This window comes from Podarcis cretensis (assembly GCF_951804945.1).
Source record: "Podarcis cretensis genome assembly, chromosome: 11".
Lineage (NCBI taxonomy): Eukaryota > Metazoa > Chordata > Lepidosauria > Squamata > Lacertidae > Podarcis > Podarcis cretensis.
The window spans coordinates 7,357,621-7,381,834 of record NC_137180.1 but is presented as its reverse complement, the minus strand read 5'-3'; the positions used below and the strand labels follow the sequence as shown (position 1 = coordinate 7,381,834).

At 41.4% G+C, this 24,214-nt stretch overlaps 1 protein-coding gene across 1 annotated transcript in view; it reads right to left on the bottom strand.

The window, feature by feature from the left end:
* Positions 1 to 24,214, bottom strand: part of NTRK2 (neurotrophic receptor tyrosine kinase 2) — a 187,453-nt gene that overhangs the window by 102,953 nt on the left and 60,286 nt on the right. Inside the window, exons 10-12 of the mRNA XM_079996083.1 lie at positions 23,567 to 23,599; positions 12,841 to 12,944; positions 11,502 to 11,601 (exon numbers count right to left, since the gene is read on the bottom strand). Coding sequence (XP_079852209.1) covers positions 11,502 to 11,601; positions 12,841 to 12,944; positions 23,567 to 23,599 — 237 coding nt within the window. The remainder of the gene's footprint in view (positions 1 to 11,501; positions 11,602 to 12,840; positions 12,945 to 23,566; positions 23,600 to 24,214) is intronic.

Genomic DNA, 24,214 nt, shown 5'->3' with positions numbered 1-24,214 from the left:
TATTACAAGAGGCAGCTGTAGGAGCTTGAGCCTGAGCTTCTGGATAGGAAAGAACTCCTCCTGGATGTTCTTGTCTAAGAGGCAATCTGTAGCTGCCTATAGAACAAGTGAGAGCTGGACCATAAAGAAGGCTGATCGCCGAAGAATCGATGCTTTTGAATTATGGTGCTGGAGAAGACTCTTGAGAGTCCCATGGACTGCAAGAAGATCAAACGTATCCATTCTTAAGGAAATCAGCCCTGAGTGCTCACTGGAAGGACAGATCATGAAGCTGAGGCTCCAATACTTTGGCCACCTCATGAGAAGAGAAGACTCCCTGGAAAAGACCCTGATGTTGGGAAAGATGGGGGGCACAAGGAGAAGGGGACGACAGAGGATGAGATGGTTGGATAGTGTTCTCGAAGCTACCAGAATGAGTTTGACCAAACTGCGGGAGGCAGTGGAAGACAGGAGTGCCTGGTGTGCTCTGGTCCATGGGGTCACGAAGAGTCGGACACGACTAAACGACTAAACAACAACAACAAATAGAGCAAAGTGGTCCATTGTGATGATGGCAACACCTAGTGATGTATGATGTTTTTACTATTTTTTGTTGGGAGCCACTCAGAGTAACTGGGGCAACCCAGGCAGATGGGTGGCATATAAATAAAATAAGAACAACAACAACAATTAGTGGCTGGGGTCTTCATCTGGGGCAGGGGTGGCCCACAAGATGCTTCTTGGATTCCCAACTCCCTTCAACTCCAGCTAACCATAGTCAGATGATGGCAGCTGTAGTCCAGCAACATCTGGCAGACCACAAATCCTCCATCCTTGTTGTAAAATATAATAACACTTTATACAATGTTATAGGTTTGCTTTGGAACTTAAGACAGGGTTTGTCACAGAAACGGACTGGGAAAAATCTTTGAAATAAATATTCTCGCTGATTAGTTAATGCAACAACAAACTTCCAACAGCCAGAAACTGTCCATTAAAAAAACGTATTTGAGAGGAACAGGGACATTTCATTTAACTCTGGCCCCAAGGACAATGTAATGCTATTGACAGCAGTGAAAATTAGTACACGGTGTCAAATTCATGCCTTCCTACAGTAACACGATTCTATTAGCTTACACAGCGATATCACCACTTCCACTCTTAAATGTGTCAGGTCCTTGCAGCAATTAGGAGGTGAATGATGTTTCCAACTCTATCACGCTAGGTAGCTAGAAATGAATACCTATGATTTCAATCTATACAGCAGAAAACAGCGAGAAAGGTTAAAAAAAACAACACCCCACCATTTTTAGTTTGGTTGAAATACAAAAACAACAGCTATGCTTTTTCTATGGTGGAGGGAATGTAAATTACGCAAGAACATAAACAGGCTTTCAAGGATAAGGAGAGACAGTCGTGATAGTACCACTAGGAAAAGAAAAAGTGCCATAGGAGCCACTGGTGTGTGTGTGTGTGTGTGTTTGTGTGTGTGTGTGTATGAGTGTAGAGGTGCTGCACTTGTGTGTGTGCGTGTGCTATGCAAAAATCATGATACAGTCGTACCTCAGAAGTTGAACACCTTACAAGTCAAATGTTTTGGCTCCTGAACGCCGCAAACCTGGAAGTGAGTGTTCCAGTTTGCGAACATTCTTTGGACTCCAAATGTCTGATGTGGGTTCCATAGGTTCCAATTGGCTGAAGGAACTTTCTGCAGCCAATCAGAAGCTGCGCCTTGGTTTCCGAACGTTTTGGAAGTCGAAGGGACTTCTGGAATGGATTCCATTCAACTTCTGAGGTATGACCATATTGGAAAAACAGGGAAGTCAGCCGGTGCTTCTGTGTCTCCCTGAATTGAGTGAGCAAGCGCTCTTTCCTCCCTTCCTCGTGTGCAAGCCACTGACAGAAAGCATTGTTTTGTGAAGCTAGCTGATGCTGAAGCTTAAGGAAACCCACCCTTCCGGCTCACATGGGCCAGAACAGCATGAGGGCATGCTCAGCTGGGGGGCAAGGAGGCTTCTGCGACTCAGCTGAGAAGTTCAAGGAAGCCCCACCCCCACCCCTCCGGCATGAGTCAGAGTGGCATGGGGGTCAGCTGTAGGGCTGGGCCATGTATCTCAGCTGCTTCTCCCTCCCCACCTTATTTCTTTCTTCCTCCTTATTGCAGACATTGTAATATATCATTATATCATGATATTTAGCTGGTGATATATCACAATGTTGAAAACCAGGTATCGCCCAGCCCTAACAGTGCCAAAATATTTGAAAGACTCTACTAAAGCACCAGTTGATATAGTTTCAAATGTTTTTATTAGTAGTAAAATATTCATAATTATGATTAATAGGGTGTATTCGGGAGGAGAGCTTGTAGAAACTGCTGGGAAATGCAATTCATCTCTGCATACTCTCCGCCCTACTTATTGGTAAAAACATACACAGGATAGGCTTATAGGCTTAAGAACAAAATGCCAGGTCCTGCTGGAGCCTACCATCTGCAAAATAAGCCTATAATTGACTTTTTATTTCTATTCTTTGTATATTGTATTGTTGTTTTATTGCTATGGCTGATGGCTGACGCAAATAAAGATTCATTCATTCATCCATTCATCAAGGTGTTCAAAACTAAATAACAGGCACTATATTGGTGCTTGGCTGGAAAGGGGAGAATACAAAAAAAAGTAGTACAGTAATTCCATCTAGAAATGGAGTGTATCCAATTTTATAAACTGCCATTGAAATGTGTCAGGATACAATTGAACAATTTATCCTTGCTACAATATACCATATTTATCCGTGTATAAGATGGGATTTTTAACAACAATATTGTTAAAAATTGGGGGTCAACTTATACACGGATAGTGCAGAGGGGGGACATGCAATTGGTGGCAGCCGTGAGCAAGAGATTCTAATCAGCGATTGGGTGGGTGATTAGTGGCTGCGGCAAGGCCTTGGCAGCAAGTGGGTGGGCGATTGGCATCAGCGGTCAGGCGGGTGAGAGATTGTCGGCAAGCCCCCCCCCCCCATAAAAGCCCAACAACTCTGGGCAATCCTCCCCCAAAATAACTCAACAACTCTGGGCAACCCCCCCAAAAAAGGCTTAACAACTCTGGGCAATCTCCCCCCATTTCCTAAATTTGGAGTCCCAAAAAATAGCGGTTGTCTTATACACGGGGGCATGTTATACACGGAAAAATATGGTAGGTGCTGTATTGAAGTCAAAGTAAAACAAAGGATATTGCTTCAGCTCCCATTTGACCAGAGCATCTTTAATGCTCATTCAATGTTCTTTTGGTTCCTTTTTTGGTAAGCTGCCTAGCTCCCCTTCTCTCATGAGGCTCCTTTGAAGCACTAGTTGCTTGCAGAGATATATGTTAGCTGACTCTAACGCAGGATTTGGAATTTATAGGCTAGATAAAGGGAACTGCTAATGCATTCACTGGCACAACATCACCCCAAGAGAATATAGTCTCTAGATCAGAGTCCCGAAGGAACCCTAGCTACTGTGCATGCATGCTACAGTCTGGCACACACTGCTTTCTTTGTTTCGTTCTTTCTAGGATGAAACTCTGCTGTTCCTGAGATCAGGTAAGATATATCACAGCAACAGGACATCAGCCACCACCCCTAACTGTGTCACAGAATCAGACAGAACCCAACAGCATAGTGCTAAGGTAACTCTTTTTTTGTGTTGCAAAATGAAGTGCCCAAATATCTGTCCAGCTCTTTCAGAGACTTCCCTGGTTCAAGTGAAAGGCCAAGAGTAAAGGGGTTTCAATGGGTACAGTAACAGAAGAAAACACCCAAAGAACTCTAAAGCAAGAGTTCTAATGTCCACATGGAGATACTCAGTGCTTTTTTTCTGGGGTACGCAGGGGTATGCATACCCTTAAACATTTTTTGAATCTAAGTTTGGCCACATTGAGGGGCAGTATTTCAATATGAGTGGGAAAATGAGTAGCCCTAAACATTTTTTTAAAGAAAAAAAGCACTGGAGATACTGCATGCAAAATCTTCCCCATGCACTCTCATGTCAACAAATGCTCCACTGAACAAGAACATGTATGCATATGTCCCCCATGAGCTCTGGCACATATGTATAGCTAGTTTGCACCTGTCTGAACTCCTGCACACATAAGAATATGTTCATGCTGGGGTTGTGACACAGGATTTAGGGCTGACGTTAAGACTAAGAAAGACGCTGAATTCGTAATGCTATCTGAGTGGGTGTTGAAAACCATGGTGGCCAGCCAAAAGTTGTGGCCTATGAAGAATCCAGGATGACACCCCCCCCAATACCATGGAACAAGTGGGTAGGTATAATTTTGTACGTAAAAGAAGTTGAGTAATTTGGTGGAGAATATGGAATTAGGAATGCCCTACTCATAACTAATCATCATTGTAGAGGAAAATGAAATTTTACTAAATACAGTGGTGCCCCGCAAGACGAATGCCTCGCAAGACGGAAAACTCGCTAGACGAAAGAGTTTTCCGTTTTGGAGGTGCTTCGCAAAACGAATTTCCTATGGGCTTGCTTCGCAAGACAAAAATGTCTTGCGAGTTCCTGTGGTTTTTTTTCCTTCCCCCCCCCTTTTTCTAAGCCGCTAAGCCGCTTATCCGCTTATCCGCTAAGCCGCTAAAAGCCGCTAATAGCGCTAATCCGCTAAGCCGTCAATGGGCTTGCTTCGCAAGATGAAAAAAACGCTAGACGAAGAGACTCGCGGAATGGATTCTTTTCGTCTTGCGAGGCACCACTGTACTATAATGAGACCGAAAGGGAATACTCACATCACCCATGGCAAAGCAAAAAATGAAACTAAACACACTTTCCTGCTTTGAGGTCATGTTGAAATAAGCACCTGCTAGTCCATCTACTGTAGGTCAACTAACAGACTCCATAGAGATAATCAAAGCAGAAGGACTGTGAAAGTTGATGGAGCTGGATCCCTATCCCAGTGGCGGCTTTGAAACCTTATGGGTGTGTGTCTCCACAATTCTGGAGGCTAATGTGTAATACTATTAGTACAGAAAGAGATCCCTAACCTATAGCAGGAATCCATATGTGATATATGCACAGGAACCTCTGCCCCAATCTGATGCATAGTTGCCTCATCATCACAATAAATTGGTGAAAGGCTCCAGGAACTGGACCATAGAGAAGATGGGTGCTCTTCTTTCCAGAGATCACAGTCCCAGTCTTCAGCATGAGCAAAGTAGTGATGGGTGTCATGGCTATAGATCCAGAAACAAGGGAATAACAGAGGTGTAAGGTAAAAGTGAGGTGAAGGAACTCAGGAAGAAGCAGGAGAGTCAAGATGGAGTAGCAGGAAGTGTCATCAATCACAAGGATGTCAAGGGAGACTTTGAGAATAAGGAGCTCCTTCACTGGGAAGAGGCATGGTAGATTGTCAAAAACCTTTTAAAAATGGAAACCTACACTCTGCTGCTGTGATAGCAGTCACCATAATAACTTAGAATAGAAGCAGAGGCTGATGGAGGGGAGGTCATCACTCCAGATGTTGGTGGGGTAGTCATGGGAATGGCAGAGAAGTCATTAAAGCATGCACAGTATGGGAGACCTTCACACACAAAAACTGCTAGAAATTTCTGAAAGGTACTCCGCACAGGCACAAAATCCATTTGTGTGTATGCGCATAGTCTATGAAGAAGAAATGCCCAAGTAGGATATGAACTAGAGAACAATTTAGCAGGGTACAAATGATTGCTACATAATACAGGAGCACTGTATTATTGTGTGCTTTAGTTTGGCCCTTATGTAGGTATATTTAAAGAACTGTGAGAGAGATTATCAGCGAAAGATGAGCTGGATTTGAGCCAGGTGAAAAATTTAGCAATGTAGTGCTATTTTTGGCATGTTTCCCTAAGGGTTGTAGTAAGAGACTGCAGTGGGGACCAACATTTGGGGAATGGGATGGAAATATAATTGCATTGCATCTGTAAGGATGGATCAAACATAAAGCTCTTGACTGGTTTGCATCAAATAAGTCAGATAACAGGGGTAGGATTATGTGTTGATAAACTGCAATCAGGAATGCTCTAAGATAATTCTTTTTCTAAACACGTCGAGCAAACTGGATTGATAGACCTAGGCTCTTTAAAGACTTTGGTTTTAACACTCTATTCTATCGTGAATGAGAAGACAAGACCCTGTCCCTCCCCCCAGCTCTTCACCTCAATCCCCCTTGAGCTCTGGGTGCTTATGCAGTCAATTTGGTTTTGGTTTTCAGGGGGGGAAAAGCAAAAGGAAGTTGGGCATGCTTTGGACAGCTGAAGCCACATAGCGGCTTGGAAGATTAGGAAGTCCCTGATCTGACTCAAGATGCCTTGTCAATAAAACAATCCAACTCAGGAACATGGAAACCTTCCTAAAACCACACTGTTTGGATAACTATCACAAACTTTTAAAAATCTAAATCCAGTGTCAGATTTTTAAAAATTAAACCCCACAAATCTAAATCCAGTGTCAGATTTTTAAAAATTAAACCCCACACTTCATTCATTTAAATCATTTTGAGTCTAATATAGGAAGGGTTACTAATGGAGTTGATTTGAATTGGTCTAAATTAAGTATGAGAACACTTGTGTGCTGTTTTGGTGCACAGGCCATCAGTGTTCAATACAAGCATTCTGTTGGCACTGAAGTTCAACACACTGCTTTTTACATCACCACAGTTTAAGCTTTTTAATATAATACGATATTAATAAGCAGAAGTCGCATAATCTCATCCACGAACTAATCTGTTTTTCAAAACTCCACACTGAGCACAGGGATTCTAAGACTCAGAAGTTCTGAATGAACTTAACTGGCATACAAACCAACAGAGAAATTAGGGCAACCCAGTCAATCACCGTAAAAGAATACTAGAACTTTTCTGCTGCTCTAATGGAAAATTCAAAAGAAGAAGAAACAAAGGGCAAAACCAGAGCTGGAAAGTGGCCATATTTTTGGCAAGTACCGTTTGTAGTCCCTAGTGAAGTTATTGCTTAACCCATCTCCGTAACAGATGCACAGATTTTCAGATGAGATATATGAGTTGCAGTGAGGACCTTTATACAGATCAACTAGTGTAGTGATATATCCGTCTCTTGGGTGAGGAACTAATTAAAGGTGGAATGAATTACACCAATAGCTCCCCCAAATGAACTGAAAAAACTTTGAATACGTCTTAGGGCTTGAAACAGTTTGCAGCCAAATTCACTGCATTTGAAATTTAGAGTAGACAACAACACTCAATGATCTTTCTGAGCAAGGATGTGCTTTCAGACAGAAAGATCTCATTAGCTTACATTTGATTTTTCTTTAAACATATGTTGGCAGCAACCCTGAGGGAGGATACATCACTATGGTAAGCACTTTCCTAATTTTACACTAGTGATGGTAATGATTTTTAGAATAGTGCTAATATGGAATTCTGAGGTAGTGAGCTGAACTTAAGCCCCTTCCAGAGTTCAAAGCTAGTTCAATTTCTTCCATTGTTAAAGGAACAAATACTGTTACTACTTCACATTTACACAGTAGCTTTTCTGTGTGATCAAAGTAACTCACTTTCTGAGCAGAAAAATCATGTTCAGTAGAAATATGGCCTCAATAACATAATATCTCTCTGGTTTTGTGGGTGTATACAAATACAGATATATGAGAGAAGGGAGAGATGGATGAGAGAAGGCTGAGAAGATGTTAGGCTCCTTCAAAAAATCTTATATATGCCTTAATAAAAAATGTTTAGCGGTATATGTTCTGCTCTTTATAAAATGGTCTATAATTTGGTTAGACTTATGAAATATACAATGACATTGTGTGTGCCGTGTTCTATTGAAATCGAATCCAAAAGTATACAATGCAGCTGTATACCATCTAAAGTTTATATGACCCACTGAGATCAATGTGGCTTATTCCCTGTTGCTTACACAGATTTCCTATTGAGTAAATCCGACTGAACTCGATAGGACTTGCTTCTGAATAAACAAGAACAGCATCCCATTGTTTATTGTCCACATATTTTAAACGAAGCAGGCTTGAAGAAGGCCTTTTAAAAGGTAAGCAGTTGGGGAAATGGCATTTAAGGGACACGGTTCACCTTTGAATGATAGGTAAAGGTAAAGGTAAAGGTACCCCTGCCCGTACGGGCCAGTCTTGACAGACTCTGGGGTTGTGCGCCCATCTCACTTAAGAGGCCAGGGGCCAGCGCTGTCCGGAGACACTTCCAGGTCACGTGGCCAGCGTGACATCGCTGCTCTGGCGAGCCAGAGCCGCACACGGAATGATAGCTGGGCCCAAACCAGGATCCTGACTCTTTTTTTATCATAACTGTGCCGACCCTATTTATGCAGCTTCCCTTGGTCTTACAAAGATTGAGCCAAGACAGGGCTCTTTGTAAACAAAACAAGACCCCTTTTTGCGTGACTTTTCAAAAGTTATGACATAAACATAACATTTTCATAAGTCAAAGCTATTTGAGAAAGAACCCAAAAATACGGGTTGTCTGTAGCCATCCCAACAGCAGCTTTAATAAATTATAATGATTTAAACTTCCAAAGAGACCTGTGAAGTTGTAAGTTAAGGTAAATATAAATTATAAATATAAATAAAAATTACTGCACCTTCTTTGAAAACCATTCCTTATCATTTTTAATCTTATTTCTCAAGGTATTTCCTTGCCATTAGAGGGACTGTAGTGACCTCTGATGAACGAAATAAAATGTCTCACCGAATGGATATATAGACCTTGGTCATGAAACTGGATTTCTTAAAATCAAACTGTATATGGGAAATAAAACTTTTCTGTGGTTTGCATATTTGCAAATAAAATTTTATGTTGACAAACTGAGAAGTCAGCACCTTCAGGGGAATTTACAGAACTTGAAAAATTATTTGCAAGTCGTATGACCCTGTTTGATGGCCTCATGAAGGGGCTACATGCATAATCAAAACACTCAGCATAATTAGCCAAGATAAGAACCAATACTGATCTGTGCTGGGAAGCCCGGGTGCAGCCTGAACTTATAAAAATTGGATGGACCTGAGTGATGCCCTGGCCTACCACTTCAGCCATGCCTCCAGCTGGTCTCATGTTGGCCTGTTCAAATGGGCACTTCCTGCTGAGAGGTGCCACTGCAGGAGAGGCTCTGATGTCCCCAATTGGTCATACCATGGTAAAGATGACCTGACCAGGCTGTGGCTCTAACCGCTACTTGCCAGGATTCCCAAATAAGTGGCCGTTGTTTGAACTTCTCCCGCCACTAGCCAGATGCTTTTTGAAAAGCCCACAATCAGGGCATGAAGGTCGTAGCTCTCCCACAAAACTGACTCCCCATAACTGGTATTCAGGCATATACCACCGCTGAACCTGAAGGCTCTATTTATTTACCACAGCTTCTAGTAATTGACAGTCCAATTTGTCCAATCCACTTTAAAAACCATCCGAGCCAAGGGCTAGCCCCACATCTTGTGGCAGTGAATACCATAAATGGATTATTCATTGTGTGAAGTAATGATTTTTGTATGTTCGGAATCCATGCCCATTAACTTTATTGGATGGTCCTGAGTTCATGTCACCCAACAGCTGCCTTAAAACACAAGACAAAACCCACCTAAAATATTCCAAACATTTTAGTCTTTCCTTGTAGACGTCCCAAATGAACATCTAAAGCCTTTTGGTTGCCCCTTTCTAAACCCCTTTCAGGTCTGTGCTTTTTTGTGATGGGACAGTTGGACTTGTACACATAAGTTGTATTCAGCTAGGTCTAAAATTGATTCAAGTGAAATTAATTATCTCAAATTAGTCATGTCAATTAACTTCACTGGATCTACTCTGTGTAGGACAGCATCTCTACAAAGCAGCTGAATTATAGTATTATATAGGACTTTTTTTCAGCCAGAACTCAATTGCGGCACTTCTCAGGTGGGCACCATTGCCATTATAAGAGAATGAACGAGGTGTTAATGGTGAGTTCTAGCACCTCTTTTTCTGGTTTTATATAAATGAATTACAAGACTTGCTGTATTTTAAAAAAATATTTTCCCTAATAATCATAGTATGAAATATGACTGTGCATCCAAACAGGAGGGAGATGATATGGATATAAATTGATTGTATTTATGTTCACATCTGAGAAAAAGTGACATCATATAACCTGTTATCACTTGTTATCACTTGTTCCTGGAAATATGAAGATGAAACGGTTGCATATTACCACACATGGTAGACATGCCCACATATGGTAGACTGACTGGACAAATATGAGAAAAGATAAAGCAACCACTGACTTACAACTGCATCTTGACCCCTTTCTATTCCTTTACAGAGAATTAATCACATCAGTGACCACTGCTGCCAAATCACTTCCTATATGAAAAATATTTTTTTTGGGGGGGGGGGAGCAATCGGAACTCTCACTACTACTGAATAAGCACACAAACTATTTGATCATGGTGTAATGATTCAAATGGTTACTGAAGAGTGAAAGAAGCGGCAATGAAAATGAACAGTTCAGTTTTTCAGTAGCAATTTGTATTAATCATCGGAATAGTAGGAAACTGAAGACAAAACACCTTTTGCAGAAGGGCACAGGAGGAGGAGCCCCCACAACTCTGTTGGCTGAGAAACACCTTCATTGTCTGGTGGTTCCACTCTCCCCCTCCTGTGACATGCACTCAAAGTATTACAGCACTTGCCACATCCATGGAGACTATGGATAATGAGATATAGAAAGTAATGGCCTCACTCTGAAATGGTGCTGAGGGAGAAGCAGAGAAAGAAAGCACCCATGGCCATAAAGGGACCAAAGTGCACTTAGGGGAATTTCAGGAAGTGGGCATTTTGGGCTGCCTTAAAATGCTTTTGTACCAGAACATACAAACACATACAAACATTTAGCCCAGCCCCAGTATACATTTGTTAGTAGAAGAAAGGGTATAGGGGCCCAGCACTTTGTACTGCTAATATGCACTGCAGACTTCAAGAATCATGGAGAAAAAAATTGCTGTATCTTTCAGGAGGAACATTAAACTACACCTTCCATTTTCTGAGTTAGCATGCATACTGTATGTATTTTGTACAAAGTTTACACATCTAAATGTATATAAAGGTAAAGGTAAAGGGACCCCTGACCGTTAGGTCCAGTCACGGACGACTCTGGGGTTGCGGCACTCATCTCGCTTTACTGGCTTCTGAGTCATGTGGCCAGGATGAATAAGCAGCTTCTGGCAAACCAGAGCAGCACATGGAAACGCCGTTTAGCTTCCTGCCGGAGCGGTACCTATTTATCTACTTGCACTTTGACGTGCTTTCAAACTGCCAGGTTGGCAGGAGCTGGGACCGTACAACGGGAGCTCACCCCGTCACAGGGATTCGAACCGCCGACCTTCCGATTGGCAAGACCTAGGCTCAGTGGTTTAGACCACAGTGGCACCCGTGTCCCTATGTAAATGTATATAGTGTGTACAAAAAAACAAAAAGCAACAATCTAACCCATTGAAGTAAAGAAATAAAAGCAGCCCCTCTTACCTTTCATTCCAAACTTGGAGTGCCTTCCAAACTTGAGAATAATGAGCAAAATAACTAAGCCAGTGCACACTAATGCGGCAATCCCCACTACAACATAGACCTAAAAGAAAAGAAAAGTGCATTAAACCCAGTATTGAAGTATTGGCAGTATTTGAACATGATATCAGAATTGTCAAACTGGAAAAGCTTTTGAAGTTTGCAGTCCACTCTCCTGCCACTCAGAGCCTATGGGTGTTACCAGTGGCGTAGCGTGGTGGGTGCAGGGGGGGGCCAGCCACACCGGGCGCAACATCTGGGGGTTAGGGTTAGGGGGCGCAAATCCACGGGTTAGGGGGCGCAAATTACTTACCTTGCCCCGGGTGCTGACAACCCACGCTACGCCACTGGGTGTTACACACCTAGGCTGCTCTTACTAGGGATAGTCACAACGCCCTAGTAAAAGCTGAGAATTTAGAATTTTAATCCTTTAAAAAAAAAAATTAAGGTTGCCTCTTCAATAAAAGAGACTTCAAAATATGGCTTCTATGGCTTTTTGCTAAGGAAACCAGAACCAGGAAAATATCTCAAGATCATCTGCTCCTGTGGATACAACATCCAGTTTATCTTGGCTTTAAAAGGTAAAGGACCCCTGACAGTTAAGTCCACTTGCAGACGACTCTGGGGTTGCGGTGCTCATCTTGCTTTACAGGCCAAGGGAACTGGCGTTTTGTCTGCAGTTTTTCCGGGTCATGTTGCCAGCATGACTAAGCCGCTTCTGGAAACCAGAGCAGCGCCCGGAAACGCCATTTACCTTCCCGCCAGAATGGTACCTATTTATCTACTTGCACTTTGACGTGCTTACAAACTGCTAGGTTGGCAGGAGCTGGGACCGAGCAACGGGAGCTCACTCTGTCGCAGGGATTCGAACCGCCAACCTTTTGATCAGTGGCTCAGTGGTTTAGACCACAGCGCCACCCGCGTTGACCTTATAGTTACTTAAATTATGTGGGTGTTCACTAGAACATTCAGCTAAAGTTACACCATATTTTTCATGCCAAAAGAGGGAAACCCAAAATATTTCAGGCTGTAAATGGGAGTTGTTTCCATGCAGCTTGGAAGCTGCAGCTAGGTAATATCACTTAATGGTAACATATGAAACAAACTTTGCACACTGTTTTCTATCTATAATTTACCAACTCTTTGAAAAAGCAATTGTTTCACATTATATAAATGCCTGTGAAAAGCTCTGGGGTATAGTCAAGGTGGTGTCTTGTTACAAACTAAAACACCACAAATGTATCAGATCCCTTGTCAGAAAGTCTGCTGAGATTACAAACCAGGAAACTATGTATATACTTACAGTGATGCTATCTTCATTGTTTTTGTCGGAAACATCCGTAGAAGTAACTGGATTACTATTATTTGTAGTATCTTCAAAATTATCCGTTGGCGTTCCATAATCCTCTAAGAGAAAGAATGTATTTTTATTTACTTCCCCGACTGTAACTTTTTTTTGTCTCTATGAAAAGTACTAAACACAGGAAATGAAAATTTACTATAATTCTATAATGTATTGTTCAGTGTTCTAAGTTTTGTTTGCCAAAAATGCAGAAAGCCAAGAACTTTATTTGCTCCTGACTTTCTCAGTGAATGCCCTGTGGTATGAAAACTTGTACTGTATCTACTCTTCAAATTCAATATGTACTCTGTTATTTCTTAAGTGATATTCTAAACAAAATAGTAATACTGTAATAGTAAAATGCACTAAATAGAAACCTCTTCTGTTATTTGTATAGTACTTCAAAGAGTTAACATAAGTTAAGCAAAAATACTGTCCCCTGCCCTAAGAATCTTATAATAATCTACCATTTAAGGGGAACAAACAAGAAAAGGGAGAGAGCAGGCTAACAGCAGAGGAACAGGAGGAAATAGAGTTCCATATACTTGCTGCACAATCCTAAGCATCTATATTCAAAAGTAAATTCCACTGAGCTCAATGAGACTTAGTGTTTAGTAGGCATAGGATTACACACGTAATTGGTGGTAAAAATTAACAGTGCAATCCTATACTTGCCTACTCAGAAGTAAATCCCACTGAGTTTAATAGGGCTTATTCCCAGGAAACTGGGTATAATAAGGTTCCAGACAATGAGACAAATCAAGGGATTTGTGGAAGAGATGGAGTTCAATTGGAATTTAAAGGAAGAAGGAGAGGTATCATCTCCTAAGAATTCTGTGAGGGAGTTCTAACCACATGGACCAGCCAAGAATAATGCATAGGGTAGTTTAAGGCCTGTTTTGGGCAACTGAAAGTACATCATTGTTTCCCTGATTCATCTAACTTTCATTTTGAGTATGAAAAATGTATCCTTTTGCTTGAGTTACAGTTCTCCTTTCCCAGTGAAATACATTTTGCAAAATCTCAAAGGCGGGAAGTATTTTCACTGACAAGAGATAGGTTAAGTTGAAATGCAACAAAATGTGCATTAAAACATTAAAAATATTTTTCAGAAAGTTTTGCAATTTGAAGTATCTTAAAATGCCAAAAAAGTTATTCTCCATTTAGTGGAAGGGGAAAAGGTTAGATTTATTAAAGCAGGCATTTGGAAATACAAAGGAATGAACAAGTAATTAATGAAAATCTGTTTACTGAGCATAGAACAAAAGATCTTCACTTAATATTAACGAATCAAATATTAAACCTAAGTTATGCATAACTTTCCTTATCCTTGAACTGAAGGAAATTATTTTAAAACTATTCCAGAACAAATATATTCTCTTCCCATGAGATAGTAATGCTTCTTGTGTGTAGAACTTTTCAAAAGGTTTAATCTGCTCATTATCTCAAATCGCAGCAAATGCTGTGCTTATTTATGACTAGTTACACTTCCTTTCATGTTCTGCATAATACCTCATTCCAATGTCAAGACCCCACAAAGGGCAAATGAAGTCCACACCACCTGGTGCTCTGTTAATATCACAAGAAGGTGTGCATCCAAACAGGAAAGGTGTTCCAGATCCAGGTAAGGGCTAAAAGTTTCTTCCTTGAGCCCAGAATGGCTAAGCAGTAAGACGTGCCAAAAAAAACTGCACGTGAAACTTGTGCGATCAAGGGGGTGAGGTGGGGTGCTTTGCATTACATTCAAGACTCTTGTAACAGAGTATAAGCAAAAAGGTGTAAAGGAGGTTTCACTTGGCACATTAGTGATTGTGCTGCCATGATACAGATATACTGAGAAACATGAACATTGCCACTTGGACAAAAGCCAGGGGTTCTTCCACTTTCATTAGTATATATTATCACAAAATAAGAGAGGGCAAAAGAAAAATCAGATTATATGGCTTTTGAGCCAAATCTGAAAACTAGAAATAAATAATCATCCAGCAGAATGTACAATGTAAACATAAAAAACATATAATTTCACACAGTACTAGGTGGTTTTTCGTACAAAATGTTTTCTGTTTATGGCTTTTAGAGTTGCACAACTGGAGTTAATCTTTTTATATGCTTTGAATGCGGAGTTAATTTTTATGATTTGTTTTGGAAAAAAATGATGCAATCAGCTCCACACATAGGAACAGAGCATTTAATGGCAGAAATTCCATTTGTTATAATTGTATACAATCGACAGAATTGAGCCGCTTTGTGTGCTTCGGACTACCAAGGTGATTAACTATAAGCTAAACTTAATGGCAGTTTACTCCCTTTAAGTCATCTTACTCTTTCCCCAGAGTACATAAGGAATATAGGCAAATTTGATATTTGTTGTTGTTTAGTTGTTTAGTCGTGTCCGACTCTTCGTGACCCCATGGACCAAAGCACGCCAGGCACTCCTGTCTTCCACTGCCTCCCGCAGTTTGGTCAGACTCATGTTTGTAGCTTCGAGAACACCATCCAACCATCTTATCCTCTGCCGTCCCCTTCTCCTTGTGCCCTCCATCTTTCCCAGCATCAGGGTCTTTTCCAGGGAGTCTTCTCTTCTCATGAGATGGCCAAAGTATTGGAGCCTCAGCTTCAGGATCTGTCCTTCCAGTGAGCACTCAGGGCTGATTTCCTTAAGAATGGATACGTTTGATCTTCTTGCAGTCCATGGGACTCTCAAGAGTCTCCTCCAGCACCATAGCTCAAAAGCATAAATTATTCGGCGATCAGCCTTCTTGATGGTCCAGCTCTCACTTCCATACATCACTACTGGGAATCCCTACCAAATATATTTAGATGTGAGCTGGTATCATTTGAGCAGGTTGTTTCTTTAGCTGACATGAGGAGGGAGGAGCAGCTTGCCCAGTGCTGTGAAACCAAATCAACAGCCTCCAGCCACCATGGTCACTGCCACTTACCATGAGGAAAAGGGGTGAGGCATTGGAGAATTTGGGGCTACATGGGTGAACAAGTGGGAGCATCCTGCACAGCCCTAACCTCACCCCTCCCCCGCTGCTGTGAGACTATTGCTGCAGCTTCTCCCCACTGGGTTAGTTACTCCTGATAGGGCAGTTTTATTTTATCATTAATTTTGACAATCCAGAAAAATCAGAAATGACACAGAAAAAGGGAATGGAAGAGATTAACTCTATGGCAACATATATACATCATGCCAAACCATGGTTTAACACAGGCATAGGCAAACTCGGCCCTCCAGATGTTTTGGGACTACAATTCCCATCATTCCTGACCACTGGTCCTACTAGCTAGCGATGATGAGAGTTGTAGTCCCAAAACATCTGGAGGGCCAAGTTTGCCTATGCCTGGTTTAACACAACGTGCACAACTGAGTACAAAGCTCAGTAAAATTTGGGCTCTAATGTTGTTGTTGTTTAGTCGTTTAGTCGTGTCCGACTCTTCGTGACCCCATGGACCAGAGAACGCCAGGCACTCCTGTCCTCCACTGCCCCCCGCAGCTTGGTCAGACTCATGCTGGTAACCTCGAAAACACTATCCAACCATCTCGTCCTCTGTCGCCCCCTTCTCCTTGTGCCCTCCATCTTTCCCAACATCAGGGTCTTCTCCAGGGAGTCTTCTCTTCTCATGAGGTGGCCAAAGTACTGGAGCCTCAGCTTCACAATCTGTCCTTCCAGTGAGCACTCAGGGCTGATTTCCTTCAGAATGGAGAGGTTTGATCTTCTTGCAGTCCATGGGACTCTCAAGAGTCTCCTCCAGCACCATAATTCAAAAGCATCAATTCTTCGGCTATCAGCCTTCTTTATGGTCCAGCTCTCACTTCCATACATCACTACTGGGAAAACCATAGCTTTAACTATACGGACCTTTGTTGGCAAGGTGATGTCTCTACTTCTCAAGATGCTGTCTAGGCCTGTCATTGCCCTTCTCCCAAGAAGCAGGCGTCTTTTAATTTCGTGGCTGCTGTCACCATCTGCAGTGATCATGGAGCCCAAGAAAGTAAAATCTCTCACTGCCTCCATTTCTTCCCCTTCTATTTGCCAGGAGGTGATGGGACCAGTAGCCATGATCTTCGTTTTTTTGATGTTGAGCTTCAGACCATATTTTGCACTCTCCTCTTTCACCCTCAATAAAAGGTTCTTTAATTCCTCCTCACTTTCTGCCATCAAGGTTGTGTCATCTGCATATCTGAGGTTGTTGATATTTCTTCCGGCAATCTTAATTCCGGCTAGGGATTCATCCAGCCCAGCCTTTCGCATGATGAATTCTGCATATAAGTTAAATAAGCAGGGAGACAAAATGCAGCCTTGTCGTACTCCTTTCCCAATTTTGAACCAGTCAGTTGTTCCATATCCAGTTCTAACTGTAGCTTCTTGTCCCACATAGAGATTTCTCAGGAGACAGATGAGGTGATCAGGCACTCCCATTTCTTTAAGAACTTGCCATAGTTTGCCATGGTTGACACAGTCAAAGGCTTTTGCATAGTCAATGAAGCAGAAGTAAATGTCTTTCTGGAACTCTCTAGCTTTCTCCATAATCCAGCGCATGTTTGCAATTTGGTCTCTGGTTCCTCTGCCTCTTCTAAATCCAGCTTGCACTTCTGGGAGTTCTCGGTCCACATACTGCTTGAGCCTTCCTTGTAGAATTTTAAGCATAACCTTGCTAGCGTGAGAAATTAGTGCAATTGTGCGATAGTTGGAGCATTCTTTGGCACTGCCCTTCTTTGGGATTGGGATGTAGACTGATCTTCTCCAATCTTCTGGCCACTGCTGAGTTTTCCAAACTTGCTGGCATATTGAGTGTAGCACCTTAACAGCATCATCTTTTAAAATTTTAAATAGTTCAGCTGGAATACCATCACTTCCACTGGCCTTGTTATTTGCAGTGCTTTCTAAGGCCCATTTGACTTCACTCTCCAGGATGTCTGGCTCAAGGTCAGCAACCACACTACCTGGGGTATATGAGACATCCGTTTCTTTCTGGTATAATTCCTCTGTGTATTCTTGCCACCTCTTCTTGATGTCTTCTGCTTCTGTTAGGTCCTTTCCACTTTTGTCCTTTATTATGGAAATCTTTGTATGGAATGTTCCTTTCATATCTCCAATTTTCTTGAACAGATCTCTGGTTCTTCCCATTCTATTGCTTTCCTCTATTTCTTTGCATTGCTTGTTTAAGAAGGTCTTCTTGTCTCTCCTTGCTATTCTTTGGAAATCTGCATTCAATTTCCTGTATGTTTCACGATCTCCCTTGCATTTTGCTTGCCTTCTCTCCCCCGCTATTTGTAAGGCCTCATTGGACAGCCACTTTGCTTTCTTGCATTTCCTTTTCATTGGGATGGTTTTCGTTGCTGCCTCCTCTATAATGTTACGAGCCTCCATCCATAGTTCTTCAGGCACTCTGTCCACCAAATCTAAATCCTTAAACCTGTTCCTCACTTCCACTGTGTATTCATAAGGGATTTGACTTAGATTGTATTTTACCGGCCCAGTGGTTTTTCCTACTTTCTTCAGTTTAAGCTTGAATTTTGCTATAAGAAGCTGATGATCTGAGCCACAGTCAGCTCCAGGTCTTGTTTTTGCTGACTGTATAGAGCTTCTCCATCTTTGGCTGCAGAGAATATAATCAATCTGATTTCGATGCTGCCCATCTGGTGATGTCCATGTGTAGAGTCGTCTCTTGTGTTGTTGGAAAAGCGTGTTTGTGATGACCAGCTTGTTCTCTTGACAGAACTCTATTAGCCTTTGCCCTGTTTCGTTTTGATCTCCAAGGCCAAACTTGCCAGTTGTTCCTTTTATCTCTTGACTCCCTACTTTAGCATTCCAATCCCCTATAATGAGAAGAACATCCTTCTTTGGTGTCACTTCTATAAGGTGTTGTAAGTCTTCATAGAATTGGTCAATTTCAGTTTCTTCAGCACCAGTAGTTGGTGCATAAACTTGGATTACTGTGATGTTAAAAGGTCTGCCTTGGATTCGTATCGAGATCATTCTATCATTTTTGAGATTGCATCCCAGTACAGCTTTTGCCACTCTTTTGTTGACTATGAGGGCCACTCCATTTCTTTTACGGGTTTCTTGCCCACAGTAGTAGATATGATGGTCATCCGAACTGAATTCACCCATTCCCGTCCATTTTAGTTCACTGATGCCCAGGATGTCAATATTTATTCTTGCCATCTCATTTTTGACCACCTCCAACTTACCCATGTTTATGGTTCTTACATTCCAGGTTCCTATGCAATATTTTTCTTTACAGCATTGGACTTTCCTTTCGCTTCCAGGCATATCCGCAACTGAGCGTCCTTTCGGCTTTGGCCCAGCCGCTTCATCAGCTCTGGATCTACTTGTACTTGCCCTCCGCTCTTCCCCAGTAGCATGTTGGACGCCTTCCAACCTGAGGGGCTCATCTTCCAGCGTCATAACTTTTATATGCCTGTTGTCTTTGCCCATGGAGTTTTCTTGGCAGGGATACTGGAGTGGCTTGCCGGTTCCTCCTCCAGGTTCTAATACTTTCTAATACTTGGGCTCTAATACTTTCACCTAATTTTCCCATGCAATTCAGAGAAGTGGGGAAGCTCTCATTTCTGTTTTTGGTTAACCACAGTTTATTGTCTGAAACAAACCAACTTCAGCTGTGGAAACCTGTGATTAAATAAATACACAAACAAAAGCTTCTCAAGTCTCCTCTCAGTTTTGCAAGAAGTGGAGACTGCTGCAGCTCATTTTTTAGCAGGACACTACAATAATTTACCAACTACAATAATATAGTATCTCCAATCCTAAGGTCATATTAAACATTTTATTGAGAAAGAGGCATAACTACCACACTCTCCTTTTTATACACATTCATTCCAACCAATGAGTTTTAACTCTGGGGTCATTGTCTTTTACATTTCTCTAGCACTTTCCCCTATGGCAACTAGGCCAATGGAGACTTTTTTCCCTATGGCTCCTACAATCACCTAAGATTCCACCTAAACATTAGGAAGAACTTCCTGACAGTAAGAGCTGTTCGACAGTGGAATTTGCTGCCAAGGAGTGTGGTGGAGTCTCCTTCTTTGGAGGTCTTTAAGCAGAGGCTTGACAACCATATGTCAGGAGTGCTCTGATGGTGTTTCCTGCTTGGCAGGGGGTTGGACTCGATGGCCCTTGTGGTCTCTTCCAACTCTATGATTCTATGATTCTATGATCACAGTGTGCATGCCTCTGTGAAAGGTAAGCTTCCCTTTCTCGCATACTGCATTCTTGATCAGGGTTATTGTAATTAAGTATGAAAGAACTGAAGGCATTGCTGCAAGCTATCTATTCAGTGAACTTCTAATTAAGTGAGGGAGACTTCATCAGTGGGCTGTGGGATTCCCTCCTGCCCTGCTCCTCCACTATCACAGGCAAGCTGCCCAAATATTTATCCAAATAATGGGTTCTTGAATGGTCCAAAACTCCCCTTCAGAATTGATTTTAATTAGTATTAGGAACTACTCATTCCTCTTACAGGTAATGTGGTAATCCAATTGCATGCTAGAGTTTATGGTTAATGATGTGGAATAAAACCGAATTAATATATAAAATTATATATTACAATTAATATATAATTTATATTGGTTTTTTAGACAATTTTTGGCACAGGGCTATATATTCAGCAAGAATGAACAAAACTTTCCACTCCTGAAGGTATACAAGTATTATAGAAACAATGTTTAAAATGGACTTTCATAGATAAAAGGCAATGGTGCCTTTTATGATGGCATTATCTAAAAATTTAGTTCTTTTAAAAGGCACCAGTTTTCATCTAATAACAATAGGTTAGCCTTTTGAAGAACATTAATTGGCAAATAGCTTCAGCAGCAATCCTACACACAATTGGGCATCTTAAATGTAGGACTTAAGCAGATTAACTGTGTGCAGGATTGTAGCCTCCAACAAGCACAGTTTTAAGAAATTGTTTTAAAAAGAAAAATCGCTGATGGGAATTTTTATATGGTAAAAAGTTTGTTGTTGTTGTTTTTTTAAAAAAATAGTAATTAATAATTCTATGTAGATATACCAAAAAACAAAAAATATGAAAAACAAAAGTATGATATTTTCCATAAATATATAAAGGGATTGTAATATAAGAAGACTTGCTTCAGTACACACACAAAAAAGAAAAACTGGAAATTTCCCTTACTACGAATTTCTGTTTCTCTAAGTCTCACAGAGGGCAGCTCTTAACCTTGAGAAGGCACCTGGAACATGTGGGTAGGTCAATTCTCATCAGTTTGCCAGGAGGACTGGATACCATGCCCTGCCAGAGCAGACTGGAAGAGGGCACAAACCCTTTGGTCCCCACTCAAAACCAAATAAAAAAAAACATCCATATGAACAGGCACCAATTATATGATCATTTCAAAAACAACTGTTTCTCAAAACAATAAGAAATGGAAAGAAGGAGGTGAGCAGGGAGGTGAGTTCACCCCAGGCACATCTGTCTGCCTCCAACGTATGTACAATGCTGACAGAAGCTCTGGTTTGAAGGAAATCCATAACCGGCTGGCTAGTCACAAAGAGGTCGCAGGTGGACTATCTTCCAGGAAATTCAGAGAAGAGAAATTCCATTTTCTCCTGAGGCTCCAGGAAGCCATTCTTTCACCTTGGCACGTGACAGAGAAGCAGAGTTAAGGGTGGGCTTCCATTAGCCAGCACCCTATTAAAGCACAACCTTGTGCAAGACCTTCTTATTAAAGTCCATGTCTGTAGTATCTATTCTGTAATGCTTGCTGAATGCATGTGATATTTTATTATTGTAGATTGTAATGCTGTCGTGGTTTGAAATACAGCTGTAAGCCATTTTATGGAATAAGCTCTCTTGAAAAACAGACCGTATTTTTTTTTTAAGGTAGTAAAAACAAATATGGATGGAGACCCATTCAGCGACATATCAAATGACTAAGGACAATTAAGCCAAAAGACAACAGATGCTGCCATCTCCTTTAGGGAATAGTGAGTTTCCAAGTCTTTGATAAGTCAAAGCAGTATATTCCATTGAACAACTAGAAACTGTATCCTTCTATACTCTGCTACCCAATATTCATAAGCTAACTGTGGGGTTTTTTGGTAGTAAATAAACTGTAGATAAACTGCTGGACAGAGTTTGTAAGTTACATTTGATATTTGTGGATATCAAAAGTGTTTTCCTGCCAATTTGCCTGGGGAGACAGATGCTCTAGGAGCCTTGCCCTATGACAAGAGGAGAGAGTGGGCATAGTAATTATTATTATTATTATTATTATTATTATTATTATTATTATTTATTATTTGTACCCCACCCATCTGGCTGGGTTTCCCCAGCCATTCTGGGCGGCTTCCACAGAGACCAAAAATACACTAAAATGTCACACATTAAAAACTTTCCTGAACAGGGCTGCCTTAAGATGTCTTCTGAATGTCAGGTAGTTGTTTATCGCTTTGACATCTGATGGGAGGGCGTTCCACAGGGCGGGCGCCACTACCGAGAAGGCCCTCTGCCTGGTTCCCTGTGGCTTTGCTTCTCGCAATGAGGAAACCGCCAGAAGGCCCTCGGTGCTGGACCTCAGCATCCGGGCAGAACGATGGGGATGGAGACGCTCCTTCAGGTATACTGGGTTGCCTCACAGTTTTTGCTACCAGAACATTTATTCTAGTACAGTGGTACCTTGGTTGTTGAACGGTTTGGCTCTCAAACAAATCGGCTCCCGAACACCACAAACCCGGAAGTAAGTGTTCCGGTTTGTGAACATTTTTTGGAAGCCAGACATCCAAAGTGGCTTCCAATTGAGTGCAGGAAGCTCCTGCAGCCAACAAGAAGCCGTTCCTTGGTTTTTGAACGGTTCCAGGAGTCAAACGGACTCTCAGAACAGATTAAGTTCGACAACCAAGGTACCACTGTACTTTTATTTTAGATGGAAATTGCTACAGTGGTGCCTCGCAAGACGAAAATAATCTGTTCCGCGAGTCTCTTCGTCTAGCGGTTTTTTCGTCTTGCGAAGAATCCCTATTAGCGGCTTAGCGGATTAGAAAAAGGGGGGGAGGGAAAAAATTTGCAAGACTCGCAAGACGTTTTCGTCTTGCGAAGCAAGCCCATAGGGAAATTCGTCTTGCGAAGCGCCTCGAAAAATGGAAAACCCTTTCGTCTAGCGGGTTTTTCGTCTTGTGAGGCATTCGTCTTGCGGGGCACCACTGTACTTTACTTCAGTGGCAAGACATCTGGCTCCAGACTAGGTGAGAATGGAGTGCTCTTGAAGAGACTCTGCGCACATACACACACAAAGAAACATCCCCAGAGGCCCTTCTCAGGCATGTTGGGCAGGTGAAGGAGAAGCCTCAAAGAGCTCTTACAGCTCCGACTTGACCTGACTGTTCATCTCACTAGGCAGAGCTTGACAGGAACGGCCATTTTGTCCCTCTCCCTTGACAGCAATGAAGATTGACCCTGCTGACATTCTCCAGGAAAATGTGCCACCTCAGGATTAAGGATTGCCCTTCAGAAAATTCAGAAGAAATTCATATCTATATTAAATTCAAGGCAAATTTTGAGGTTCTAAATCTAGCCGAATAGTATTTACTGTATTAATGATTCCAAACTGTATAAAAGTCCATCTTTCACATGTTTTAGTCATTTACTTGATCATTTGGGGTTATATACATATTTGAAGTAGAAAATAAAAATATACCACTATAACCAAGATGGGTGTAGAACGAACTACCTAGATAACAAAAAGAAAAAGATATAATTAAGTTACAAATATAGCATAGAGGTACAGTTAACTGATTAGCTTTTAATCACATGATACCATATGACATTAAATGCAGACCTAAGTTATACACACTTTTATCTTCTAAACTGTTTCCAGAGAAAAACAAAATACACTTATTTGCGCATCATATTCTACACCACACATATCAACTGAATTCACCTATTTTACATTATGCATTGCACATTTATTTTGTGAACAGCCCTGAGATCTACAGATATAGGGTGGTATACAAATTTAATAACTAAATAAACAAATAAATAAATATACTGTGCCTTGGGAGAAGATTAATTCAATATTCAATATTCCTAAAAATCTAAGTCACTTATTATTTCTCTAGAACAATGAGAACTTGCTACTTGATAAGATTAGCGTAACTTGAGAATAGCGGGCCCTGTTCATATATTTTATTGACGGGAAAACCCATTTATTTAAGTGTATTTGAACCTCTCTCAATGATGCAAGGTGAAAATGTAGCATGTTTTAATGGTCAAGTAATCATTGTACCAGTTACTAGTAAGATGTCATCATTATGAAATGGTGGAAAAGCTCAGATATGATCAGCTG